At 35.8% G+C, this 14,792-nt stretch overlaps 1 protein-coding gene across 2 annotated transcripts in view; it reads right to left on the minus strand.

The window, feature by feature from the left end:
* Positions 1–10,784: 10,784 nt before the first annotated feature.
* Positions 10,785–14,792, minus strand: part of pdzd2 (PDZ domain containing 2) — an 82,466-nt gene continuing 78,458 nt past the window's right edge. For both annotated transcript variants that reach the window (XM_030143391.1, XM_030143390.1), the window contains exons 25-26: positions 13,421–13,543; positions 10,785–11,275 (exon numbers count right to left, since the gene is read on the minus strand). In XM_030143391.1, coding sequence (XP_029999251.1) covers positions 11,109–11,275; positions 13,421–13,543 — 290 coding nt within the window. In that variant the 3' untranslated portion in view covers positions 10,785–11,108. The remainder of the gene's footprint in view (positions 11,276–13,420; positions 13,544–14,792) is intronic.

Genomic DNA, 14,792 nt, shown 5'->3' on the forward strand with positions numbered 1-14,792 from the left:
CACAAAACAAAACAGCTCAGCACCACAGTCAAAACTGAAACAGATTCATAGTCAGCATGGAGTCAGATACTCATCACATTCATATCTATACAATACAACAAAAAGTTCATTCCAGAGCAGATGAAAGCTCCAGACAGACTTGAGGACACATTTCCCTCAGTATAGTCCAGGAAGGGTTTCCAAATGTGATTGAATATGTCGATCCTATCTAATTCCAATACTGGTGGACGCCTATAAAGGTTCCAGTAACAAAAACATCACTGGTAAAATTTATACAGCTTTGAATTCAAAAGACAATGAGATATATTTTCACGCAAAAAATCAATGGGAGCGGGACCTGCATGAGGAAATACCAAATGAGATCTGGTCAGAGGGGTTGAAATCTCAAAACTGTACTACAAACTCATTATCATGGAGGGATTTTTGTTGGAAATGTCTGGTCTGTTTCTTTATTACACCTGCACGAAAATCACATTTTTCTGGAGTTCATTTTTCCTGCTGGAGGGAGTACGGTTCACTGGAGGCAGATCAAGCACATGTATTCTGCTCCTGTCCTGGTATTGTTGGCTTTTGGGGAGAGATGATTATGTTGATCTATTCAATTTTTGGTGTTCATTTTGATATGTCATTGGCTACTTTGTTTTTTAGCATTCCCTCAGAGGAATTACAGGAAAGTGACATATATTTATTTAGAATACTGCTTGCTGCAGGCAAAAAAGCCGTCACCAAATACTGGCTTAAAAAGGACCCTCCCTCAATTTCCTTGGTGATAAAAACTGTCAACCAAATCCATTTAATGGAAATGATGACATACAAGCTCCACCTACAACAGCATAAGGGTGGAAAAAATGGGAAAAAATGGGACTTTTTCATTAATCCTTTCATGCACACTGGTCACTCCAGTGGACAGCTGTTCAAAAGTGTTCTCTTGTATATTCATGGATTTTGTTTTAGTTTCATATCAGCCAACACAGTGGACACTTATGCATTATCCCATACACTGTAATTCATACCATTACTGTAACTTTGCTGTTCTAGATAAACCTGATCTGCAGTAAGATGTTTGAGAGTAAAAAAAAACTGTTTATTGTTATTAGACTGTAATTAACAGGGTTTTGTTTTTTGCATATTATCTCCATGCAAGTATGTTAAAATGTGAGAAAACATCAGATTAGCAGCATTAAAAATGTTTTATTTCATAGTTTTCACACAGTGTATCAGTAAATACAAGTTTCTTTGGTTCTAAAACTAAACGCATGGTGTCCAGCTTAGTGGACATTTTTGTAACTCCATAAAAAATAGGCTAAAAAAAATCAATAGAATTGTTATTTTTATGCCTAAAGAGGGATAAAAACACTCAGGAAAAAAAAAATCTTGATAAGGTTCTCATAATTCATGCAAGAAAGGGTTAAATCTGTGGACAGTAAACAGTACGTAAATGTCTGAATGTACCTGTGACCTGTGACTGTGTTTCTGTTTGTTTTGTATTTTATATTAAAACAAGAAAAAATGAAGTACAAAAAAAAAAAGAAAAAAAGAATATGTCGTTCCTAGAGTGCGTCAGGCATGTCAAAAAGTCAAGCGGAATGTGCTTCAGTTTCAGCTTCCTCCATCCAGAAATAGAAGGGGGTTTATCAGAAGTCCAGTGTGGTAGTATGTTCTTTCAGGCACAAAAAGTTAAAATATTATCTAGTTTCCTATTATGTTTGTTACTGATACAACTATTTGGTAAGCCAAGGAGAAGAGATAGAGGGTCAGAATCAATGTGGGTGTTGAGAATTTTTCTAATTTCAAGTAGGACAGACTCCCAGTATGCCTGAGTGTTGGGGCATGACCAGAGACAATGTGTGTGTGAGGCTGCCTTCATACATTCTACATTTGAGACACTGTGGAGAAGAACCCGGTTTAAATTTAGATCTACGGTTTGGCGCCAAGTGGGCTCCATGTAGCAGTTTAAGTTGTAAAGGCCAAGAACGATTGCAGATAGTAATTTTTTTGGCCGCATTCCAAAGTTCCCTCCACATGTCCTCTGTGATATCAATATCCACACACACACACACACACACACACACACACACACACACACACACACGCACACACACACACACCCTCACACACACACACACACGCACACACACACACACACACACACACACACACACACACACACACACACACGCACACACACACACCCTCACACACACACACACACCCTCACACACACACACACACACACGCACACACACACACACACACACACACAGGTTCCACAGCCTTCTGTCACCTCACCATTCCCACCGTGTCTGGGTTTTTAATTTAATATCATCATCATTAAGGCCCAGTACAACAGAGACGCATGAAACAGGAGCATGGGCTCTACACAGCAGCATATTACTACAGCTGCATCAATTAATTGATCCATTTTTTTTTTTTTTTTGATTTGATTAAATTAAATAATTTATTTGAATAGGCTAGAGAAAAAAAGTAAAGATGTGAAACAGACATGTATGAAAAGGACAAACATCTTGTCCTTTATTCCAGAACCAACTGAAACAACAACAACCACAAAAAGTATGAGGGACGACTGAAAAGTTTTGAGCCCAACATGGAAACGATTAAGACATGCAGACCAAATCTGGTCCATGAAATCTTTCACATATCTTAAATCCACTAAACTTCTTGGTCATAGCAATCTTTTTCCCTGTTTTACAGGTCCCTGAACTTTCTGTATCGTGTTTCCTGAAAAATGGACAAACTTGAGTATGGGGCTGATGTGTGACTCTGGATGAGACTTGGCTCCATCACTATCAGCCTGAGACCAAGGAACAGTCCAAACAACGGAAACATCCCATGTCACCAACCCCAAAGAGGGCAGAGGTCGTATACGTACTTGATGACAGCCCCATACTCAAGTTTGTCCAGTTTCCCGGAAACACTTGATACAGAAAGTTCAGGGACCTGTAAAAAAAGGAAAAAGATCACTATGACCAAGAAGTTTAGTGGATTTAAGATATGTGAAAGATTTCATGGATCAGATTTGGTCTGCATGTCTTAATACTTTCCATGTTAGGCTCAAAACTTTTCAGTCACCCCTTGTATATAAAGTGTATGATATATTTTGGTATATTTTGGTATCTATCTATCTATCTATCTATCTATCTATCTATCTATCTATCTATCTATCTATCTATCTATCTATCTATCTATCTATCTATCTATCTATCTATCTATCTATCTATCTATCTATCTATCTATCTATCTATCTATCTATCTATCTATCTATCCAGCTGCATTATGGCCACAGCAGCAGTAAACACAGACACATCTTCATTGCCTCTTGTTACTGCAGTTGCGTGGAACTCTGCTTCCCACAATGCGCGTTGCAACAAATTTCCGAAAATGCCCGAGTGACCTACCGGCTCTGTTTATAAACAAATGGATTGTTTATGGTGGAGTACACTTCCAAACTGTTCACTGTGAGGGAAGATACTCAGATGCATAATCATGGAAAGACTTTTAGGCTATGACTCAGGTTTTACAGATTTGATGAAAAATTGGTGACGAAACTCATATGCAGCTTTAAGATAAGATTAGATGGTAAAATAAGATAAGACTTTATTTATGCCACTGTGGGCAAATTTCACCGTTCACAGCAGCAACATACAACAAGCAAATGCAGAGAAAAAGACAGGTAGAAAAACCACAAAGAAGTGAAAAGTGAAATATAGAGAGAAATAATACATTTGGTATTTATATAAATAATTATACAAATATAGAACTACAATTAAAGTTAAACATTCAAGTGAATAAAACCTAGCTGTTTGGACAATGTTAAAGCTGTGGTCCTTGACTGGTTTTGTGATTATTGAGCAAAAATTCCACACATACTTTTCATCTTATCAAGTGACCTGAGAGGAAACACAAGTTCCCACTGACTGTAGAAAGCCTTCTCCGTCTAATTCCAGATGTTTTCACACCCCTAGCAGGTTAAATACCCAACTGACAGCTATAATTACAGACCCCTGATCAGATTCAGTCAGACACGACCCTACTGCTCCAAACACAAGACTCCAAAGGGCTGCACTTCACGGCATCTCATTTATTATTTCAGAGTCAGAATACTTTATTAATCTGAGGGGAAATTATTGTGTGTTAGAGTTAGAAAATAATATATATATGAAAAAAAATATCCACATATATACGTGGCTCTAAATATACATATATATATATATATATATATATATATATATATATATATATATACAGGGTGGGGAAGCAAAATTTACAATATTTTGAGGCAGGGATTGAAAGACAGTGTATGACCAATTAGTTTATTGAAAGTCATGAGAATTTATTTGCCACAAGAAAATTTACATAATAGAAAATGTTTTTATTCTATGTGTCCTCCTTCTTTCTCAATAACTGCCTTCACACGCTTCCTGAAACTTGCGCAAGTGTTCCTCAAATATTCGGGTGACAACTTCTCCCATTCTTCTTTAATAGTATCTTCCAGACTTTCTCGTAATAGTTTTGCTCATAGTCATTCTCTTCTTTCCATTATAAACAGTCTTTATGGACACTCCAACTATTTTTGAAATCTCCTTTGGTGTGACGAGTGCATTCAGCAAATCACACACTCTTTGACGTTTGCTTTCCTGATTACTCATATGGGCAAAAGTTTCTGAAAAGGTATGGATAATAGTGTTAGGTATGACTATGACATCAATATATGTTTGGTTTCAAAACAATTGACGTAGTGCCTGCTGAGAAAAAACAACTAAATGTTCATTGTAAATTTTGCTTCCCCGCCCTGTATACATATATATATATATGTATACACACACACACACACACACACACACACGCACACACACACACACACACACACACACACGCCTACACACACACACCTACACACACACACACACACACACACACACACACACACACACCAAATATACATATTAAACACTTTATTAAATACAGTTACAAGAGCAATTTGTATAATATGTACTGGACAAAATCATTGATGTGATAATTAAAAGAAATGTAGATATGCGTGCAAAAATCTTGTTGTGTGTAATTCTAATTATAGAGTTATTTACCTTTTATATGTAGTCTTTAGATCTGCAGAGGAAAGGGTGTATTTTCAAATTCTGGCATTTTCTGTCATTAGTAAAACCTCTTTAAATGTTCAATAGTGTTTAACTATTACTTTTAAGTAGTGAACTTGGAAACACCGTCATCTTCTACAACATTGATTCACCAGTAAAACCCATGGAGTTGGATCAGTGACAATAGATGGAATCACTTGATATGATATATTTTGTTGAAAAAGTCACTTTTTTCTCATTTTTTCTGGTTTGATCCAATAAGCTTTTATAAACTTCTACATGATCAGTGAATTAAACATAGGAAAATACATGATTTACACCGAAAAATACAAATTGTCAAGTATAGTATCAGAATAAATGCTGATAAATCACTTGGCAAAAACTCTTTAAGGGTTAAACTTTATGAGCTACTTCAGATAAATACAGGTTGTCAGGGATTTATGGATGTCACTGATCTGTGTGAAGTGTTTTCTGTGTTTTTCCTGACAGTTCCATGGATGGTGGACTCTGTAGGTGTGATTTGTGAACACATGCTTGTCTCTTTGTGTGTCAGCTCTGCTAATGGATGGCTTCGTTTTCTTTTTATGGTCACTACACGTCTGCTTGAAGGTAAATAATTCATTTAGTCTGACAGATGGGTCTGGTACTACTCCTGTTCACACTGACCTCCACCTGGACATATTTGAACTCATCCAGTCACTACAGTTTCTCAGACCAGGGGCCGTACGATGATAAGAAGCATTAAGTTTTGTCTATTTGGGAACTTTTACCAATCCTACCTGAGGAAGAGGAGCCTTAGAAAACCACATGAACTGGCCTTCAATTCACTCAATGAATTCACTTAATGAATTCACTTAACCTTTTTGGTCATTTCTGCATACATTATAAGACAGTGACAGTAACAGTTCCAGTAAGGACAGTGAGTCAACAATCTCAGGTCCAATGTGGTCTCCAGGGTCTGTAAGGTCCACCTCTGCATGAACAGTGAGTGGACCTGCTTCGTTCGGTACCATGAAGTAATGGTACTAATGTAAGGAATGATGTTCAAAGGGATCATGTGGATGTGGACAGGGGTCTGGATCAGCACTGATGTTGGTCTAATGTTAGAAAAGTGATGTTCTAATGTTCTAAAATACATGTTCCTTTCACCTTACATGTGTTTTCTTGTATTTTTTTCCCCCACTCATTGGTAAGGAACCAAATATAGTAACTTCATTAACCTTAATTTTCCACATAACAATAAAAAATTGTGAAAAATGTCACAAAAGTAATAGATAGATAGATAGATAGATATCATGACTCATGCTAAAATAACATTCATCCATTCACCTCACAGATGCTGATTAGACAGTATGATTATCACACAGGTGTACCTTAGGCTGGCCACAATAAAAGGCCACTCTAAAATGTGCAGTTTTATCACACAGCACAATGACACAGATGTCGCAAGTTTTGTGGGAGCGTGCAATTGGCATGCTGACTGCAGGAATTTCCACCACACTGCAAAAATCTAAATCTTACCAAGAGTATTTTTCTCATTTCTAGTCCAAATATCTCAACACGCATAAAATAAGACAGAATCACCTAAAGAGTAACTTTTCAGTGAGATATAAAAACTCGATTTTTGCAGTGCAGAGCTGTTGTTTGAATGTTCATTTCTCTACCATAAACCGTCTCCAAAGGTGTTTCATAAAATTTGGCAGCGCATCCAACTGCTCTCACAACTGCAAACCACGTGGAACCACACCAGCCCATGATGCTGTCTGATCAGCATCTTAATATGCTATACCTGTGAGGGGGATGGATTATGTCGGCAAAGGAGAAGCGCTCATTAACAAAGATTGAGACAGATTTGTGAACCATATTTAAGAGAAACAGGCCTTTTGTGAACATAGAAAAAGTCTTAGATTCTTTGAGTTCAGCTCATGAAGAATGGAGCAAAAATAGTGTTGCGTTTATATTATTCTTCAGTGTTTTTAGGGTGTTTTGAAGTCTCACTTTTTGTCTCTAACCCAATGTTCTTCCTCTCCCCTATATCATTCATTACAATTATTTGCACATTTACAATTATGCAGATTAGGTGATGATGTCACTCAGCAACTTATAACGACTTTTAAGACAAGCAAGTGTTCAGAGAACGCAAACCTCCGCCAAGCACCCCGAACGGTGGGCCTGTATGGATCGACTATTTCTTTTTAAACTATGGATGTGCAAAACAAATTTCATAATGATATCTCACAAATTGCATTTTTTATGATTTTTTGAAAATGGTGCATAAAAAATAAAAAAAGTCAACAAAGCGTAACGGAAGAGAAATGGAGCGGAAAAATATTTTGTACGAAGTTGAAGCTTGGTACCAGTCATGTGTACGTCAACTTATGTTAAATTCCAATTAATATGTGTTGAGTTATAATGAAAAATGTGTCGTAAATGGGATTTTCAATGTTAAATTGAAATGTCCACAGAGTCCACATTCCACAGTGGATGTGGACAATTTTGTGCCAGATACAAGATATTGTTCTAAGCTACGGGTGTTTCAAATTGGAGGCTAATCGGAGTCATTTTGAATTTTTTTTATGAATTTTTGAATATTGCTCAATGATGAGAGACAGGAAAATTGTAGATTTTGTGACATTGCTGTGACCTTGAACTTTGGCCTACTTGGCCCAAAATTTAATGGGCTGGTCCCCGGGCCTAGGCCTATCTGTGGGGACAATTTGGTAAAGATGGTTGGAATAGTTTTCCCGTAAAGTTGCTGACAAAAAAACAAACAAACAAACAAACAAAGCAAAGTGATCACAATAGCTCCTAGCGGAGGTAACAATAGATAGTTTTGGAAACACTGTTTGTAGCTCTGATTGGTTGTAGGTCTGTCCAACTCCATCCAGATGTTTGTTTGCTTTAATTGCTTTCATCATAGACATTCAGGAAAGGTAAAAAGCTGTAAAGTGTTGTAATCAGTGTGATGTAATAGAAACGCCTTCATTTATTAACAGATTTGTAATATTTAGTGAACATTTTATTTTTAATAAGCATTACTGGTTTAGTAAAAAACCTACATTATACTGCATGTGTATTATACGTATCTATCTATACCAGGGGTGTCAAACTCATTTTCTTCCGGGGGCCACATTCAGCCCAATTTAATGTGAAGTGGGCCGGACCAGCACAATAATAGCATGATAACCAATAAATAATGACAACTCCAAATTGTTTTAGCGCAAAAAAATAACATTCAGTTTTGCCAATATTAACATTTACAAACAATCCAAACAAAAAGGATGTAAATAACCTGAAAAAAATGAAATTTGTTAAGAAATGTGATCACAATTTTATCAATATTTTGCCTCGACTTATCATTTATACATGTGCATTATGGATCTGATCTACAAAGACACAAAGCATTCAGTAACAGGCAGAATATTGTTAAAATTGCACTTAATTTACTTCAGACATTTCAGGTTATTCAAATTTTATTGTTAAAGGATAGTTTGTTAATGTAAACATTTTCATAATTTAATGTTTTTTGCACTAAATCAAAGAGAAAAATTGGTGTTGTCATTATTTATAGGTTATTATGATAGTATTTTTGAGTTTGATGCCCTAACTTGAACTTTGCAAATTCATCCCACAGGCTGGATTGGAACCTTTGGCGGGCCATATTTGGCCCCCAGGCCGCATGTTTGACACCTGTGATCTATACTCTGTTTCAGTATAAATGGTATTTAAAAAAGCCCCAGGAACATTTCACTAAATAATCCCCACATACTGTTATTTGCCAAGGACAAACAACAAACTGACCATGGAAACAGGTGTCTTTGTTCTCTGTGCATCTGCTGCAGGGCTGGAATGTTGGGCACAAATTTATGAGTTGTTCCTGGTTTAATGTAAACTTGAACCAGTTATACTGAGGAACTTAAACACATCCGAGGCTTGAGTTTGACCGTCCTTTATCTGGTGGAGCTCCTTCCATGCTCTAAATGTAGATTCTAAATGTAGAACACCGCTTGAAATTGTACTAGAATTGTTATCGTGTGACTGAACTCATCACCTTATGACACTATGATGAGCTTTCAGCCGTGAGAACGTTTTAAGTGTAGAAGTTACATGCACAGACGACACTGTTTTTAAGGTTGTTTACTGTGATAAAGTATTTACATTTTGTGTTCAGTTAAAGCATGTTTTAGAATTTTACCAGTCCATCATGTGGTTAATGCACAGAGGGAAGCAGCATCATTTAACCCTTTATCGGGTAAGTGACCATTATTGGTCATTTTCGCATACATTACAAGACAATGACAACAGTTCCAATGAGTCAACAATCTGTGGTCCAATGTGGTCTCCAGGGTCTGTAAGGTCCACCTCTGCATGAACAGTGAGTGGACCTGCTTTGTTAGGTACCATGAAGTAATGGTACTAATGTAAGGAATGATGTTCAAAGGGAGAATGTGGCTGTGGACAGGGGTCTGGATCAGCACTTATGGTGGTCTAATGTCCTAAAATACATCTTTTCACCTTACATGTGTATATCTTGTATTTCTAGTATATATTTCTTGGATTTTTTTTTTTTTTTGCCATGTATGGGCAAGGAACCAAATATGGTAACTTCATTGACCTTCATTTTCTACATGACGATACAAATTTTTTAAAAAAAATTCACAAAATAATGTTTTGTTATGTCCTCCAATAACACACTATGGTTGAAATTTTGAATTTCAGAGTATTTCTATGAGTGAACTATAAAGGGTTAAAATGCTTTTACCAGTTTAATTTGGTTTCTGACCCAGTTCTGCTTTGACAGCACTGTCACTACATAAAGCTGTTAAACCTCATTTATTATTACTCCGTCCCCAAAGGGGAGGCAAGGGGTATTGCTTTTGCTTCGGTTTGGTTCGTTTCTTTGTTTGTTTACACTTTAGCAGCAAAACTGTTGGTTGAATTCAAACCAGATTGGGTTTATAGATTGCCAGTGACTCAGAATAGATGTGATTACATTTTGGGAAAAGTAGGTCAAAGTTAAATTTTTTTATGAATTTTTTAATCTTCTTTTTCCCCATTTACTTATAATGAGTGAAATTTGTCTATGATGACATCAGCACATGCATAGACATGATGACATCAGCTGGATCGATGCCAAAATAAACTACAATACATGCAAGGGGTGGGGTTTGTTATGCCTGGCACCACTTGTTTCTTCTGATCTGAATACAAATCACATTTTGATGATTGAAGTTTGAAAATTTTTACAATAGCTTCTGTGGAAATTCAAAACATTTTATGAGTACAAGGAAGAAACAGCAAATAGAGAAAAGATGGTAACTAGGATCATTCTAATCTTACATTAGTCTTCAAGGGTTCAACCATTGTAATAATTGATTAATGTAAACTGAAATATTGTTAACCTCATAGCATAATTGCCTATTTAATTACCCAAGTCATATTTTTGGCCACATGGTGATATTTGTATAAAATTAATCAGGAATGTTAAGAAAGTAAAGTTACACAGATATCAGAATTTGGCCAAAAATATGACTCAGGTAATTATGTTATGAGGCTAACGATATGTCACAATTATGAAAAAGTGAGAAACACTTTGAAACGTTGGATTCAAATTGTGACAAATGGTGAAATGATATGAAAGAATAGCACAACTACAACAGGTGATCACTCTTGTACCATACTGAGTTTATTTAAAAATATCAACAACGGAAAAATGCATTTTTGTCCCTTAAATTTTTTCCAGAATTTTTCCAGTACATGTACTATAAACACACAGCATCTACCATAAAAAACAAGCGTTGGGTAGTGGTGTTTCCCCCACCTCCAGCTCTGAATAAGTTCAACCATCAGTACAAAACATACAAAATTTCAAATTAAATCCATTAGAAAATGTATGAAACATGGAATTCTATTTCACATCATCTCTTCTATTGCACAGCCATGTTCTGCCATGGAAGTCTGCTTCATGATCTTTAATGTGTGTTTTCTTCTTGTCTACGTTGAGGGCCTGGGTTTGCAGATGAGGAGGTGGACGGGGCCTTCATCAGCGGCTTTGATGATTTTCCAGGCGTCGTGGTGCATGAGGCCGTCCAGAGAGCAGCCGTTTATGGACAGGACCTCATCACCAACGTCAATGAGCTTTGACAGGTCTGCAGCACCTCCTGCAAAAAAAACAAACAAAAAAAAAAACAAAAAAAAAAAAACAGAGGTAGAGTTAAAAAAAAAATGGATTTGGAAAATGTTCAAACTGTTCTATAAATAAAGTGGAAAAAAAAGGATTTGGAAAATGTTCAAAATGTTGTATAACTAAAGTAAAAAAAAAAAAAAAAAGGATTTGGAAAATGTTCAAACTGTCCTATAAATAAAGTAAAAAAAAAAAAAAAAGGATTTGGAAAATGTTCAAAATGTTGTATAAATAAAGTAAAAAAAAAAGCATTTGGAAACTCCATTTTAATATTTTTCCTTTATGAAAAATGAAGGAAGGTAGACGAGTGAAGTGTTTGCTTCCACAGTAAAAGTACTACGGAACAATTGTGAACTGATGTTGCACATATACAATGTTTTTTTTCCCTCAATAAAGGGATTAACCCATAAAGGCCCAGTGCTACTTTTATGACAGTTCCCAAATTATTGTTTCTCTCTATTTAACCTTTCTTAAATGATTTCTCACCATTCATTATAATAGTATCCTCTGTATTTTGCATTTTTTTCCCCGTGAAAATCATGTATTTTCCTATTTTTAATTCACTGATCTTGTAAAAGTTCATAAAAACTCAGATTAAAGTTGAGGGTTATTATATCAGAAACAGAGAAAACTGAAGAAAAAGTGACTTTTTTTTTTAAGCAAAGATATCAATCAAACCACTGTCATTTATCAAAATCCATGGGTTTTACTGGTGAATCAATGTTGTAGAAGATAACGGCATTTCCACGGTAACTACGAAGCCTCTGAACGTCCAAATGGGTCATATCTGATGACCATGAAAAAATGACAAACTGTATTTTACATCAATTTTTTTACATGTATTTATAGGATTAGTGGATCAACAGATATTGAACATTTTTCATCAGTAGATGATTTTGTTCAATGGTGGATTGGTCTTTATGGGTTAATTTTTTTTTTTTTTTTTTTTAAAGTACTAATATTCACAAAAAATACTCTGATACAAGTAAAAGTTTCTCATGTGAGATCAAACTAAATGCTAAAGAATGTTTTATTAAGTAGTCATTATATTTTATTATTCTATATAATGTTTTTGGATTCATATGACTAACACTAAATAATGATAAAACTATTCAATTTTTTAATGAAATTAACTAACCTGCATTAAATTAGTTGGACTAATTGTCATCTAATTTCACATTAGAGATAAAGCCAAGAAACAGTAACATTACTGGTTATTTTCTGATTGTTTCAAAGCGACTGTGTTTTAAATTATAAATAAACATACTCACACTTTTGTACAGACAGTGAATGTGAGATTCATCATGTTCATCAGGGGATTATTCAGTGGTGTAGGTGGTCTCACAGACACATGTACAAAATATTAAAACAGGGTTCCTACAGGTTTCTACAAGTTAAATTTAAGACTTTTAAAGACCTTTTTAAGACGACTTAGAACAGAATTTAATGCTCATTTCACAGCCATACTGGTAAAAATTCGTGCCCCCTAGAATTGAGGAAAATATATTTATTTACTCCAACCATTCCAAGTCATTTCTCCCTTGGGGCTGCAAAGGTAGTGATAATTGGTTCCTAATTTCAATATTAATTGTCGGGTGGAACCGAGTCAACTAACGTTACTTTCTTTGTAGCTTGGACATTCGCAGACACATTTAACACAATTGAGCGAACACATTTATGGCAACATAACTTAAGACCTACCATATCAAATTTAATAACTTTTAAAGACTTTTTTAAGTTAATAAATGCAGATTTGTAAACTTAAGACTTCTAAGACTTTCAAGACCCTGCGGGAACCCTTTTAAAAGGTACATTTTATTGCCCTTGGACAAAGAAAAATATGTATTTCTGTTCCCAGTCTTCATGTGAACACTTTTGACTTTTACGTAGGATCAGTGTTCTCATCTAAACTAACATTAGAGACTAAACTGAAGACACACTCAATATTTTATGAATAATTCACTGTTTTATTGTTTCATTTTTTTTTGCTTTTCATTTCTTGAGCTGATGGAAAATTTATTTCCCCCTAGGGATTAAAAAAAGTACTTCATCTGTATCTTGGCCTCACACAGAAAGAAAGCAACGACATACCACTCACTGTAAATGTATGATTAAAGGTCACCTTTAAAGATTCGTTTGACAATAAGAGGTCGGCTTTCGTGGCTTGAGGACTTGCCCCCCTCCAGACTGAAGCCCAGGCCTGCAGAGGTCTTCACAAGCTCCACCGACACAACATTGTCTGGACCTGGTAAAATATATTCAAAATGCATAATAATAGATAGATAACTTTGTTTATTCCACAGTGGGCAATTCTGTTTACAGTCTCCAATACGGTTTGAGTGGATCATAGAACAGTAAACAAAAAACACAGACATCGACATTTAAAACATTCCTCAACATGCAAACACACACACTGTCAGTGGGAGCGGCTTCATGCACTAACTAAGAAATATGTATAAATGTGTGCAGCAGCATACATCATCTCAAGGAAAAGGGAAAAAAAAGTAAATAACATTAAGTAAACAGCCACCCTACAACCCTAACTCACTCTGCAGCTTCATGACAGAGGGAATAAATGAGTTTGATTATCTGTTTGTTCTCCTCTGAGGTGCATAGTATCATCTCCCTGACAGCATTAATGTGAATCTGTCTTTGAGGATGTGGTCTGGTTGGTTTAGGATTCTCCTGGCTTTCTGCACTGCCTGCTTCCTCCATAAAGAATTCAGGTCTTTTAGTTGAACTCCTATAATTTTGGAACAGATTCTTATGACGCTGCTGAGACTGTGGAGGAGGAGGAGAAGAAAAAGAAGAGGAAGATGTCATGTAGATCTGACAAAGGTGAAATGAGGCTGAAGTTTTAAAATTCAAATGTAACTTGTCCTAAACAGTCACAACTTTCTGATGACTGAACCAGTAAATGGGCAACAAAAGGATCTGCATGACTTTGAAAAAGCCAGTGTGGGATGATAGACAACTGGGTCAGAGAATCTCCAAATCTGCAGATGTTGTGGGGTTCCCAGTCTGTAATGGTCACTAGTTACAAAAAGTGGTCCAAGGAAGACCAAGTGGATCAAACCCCTGTGGGAACATTCATTCTTACCACTGCACCTCAGTATGTCATAGCTGACTGATGTATATTCATGTTATTCTAATGTTTACATCAAGGTCAAGGTTACTTTATTTGTACCTGTAGGTAGATTTGTTTGGCAGTCTAGGTGATTGCTTTGGTATTATAACAATACATACGTTGAACATGTAATACAGGTACTTGATCACGCTTACAGACTGAACAAAAAGTGCTCAGTGTTCCACCATTCATCAGTATAGCAGCATGGATAAGTAAAAGAATAAAATGAATAAATAAGATCAAATAAATAAAAACAAGATGCCACAGAACACAATAAAGACCAGAAAAGATAAGAACAATCCGGGATAAAAACCAGGATAATAACATAAAATTTAAAAATTTGAAGTCACAATAATAATAAATAGAG

This window comes from Sphaeramia orbicularis, chromosome 9, assembly GCF_902148855.1.
Source record: "Sphaeramia orbicularis chromosome 9, fSphaOr1.1, whole genome shotgun sequence".
Taxonomy (NCBI): domain Eukaryota; kingdom Metazoa; phylum Chordata; class Actinopteri; order Kurtiformes; family Apogonidae; genus Sphaeramia; species Sphaeramia orbicularis.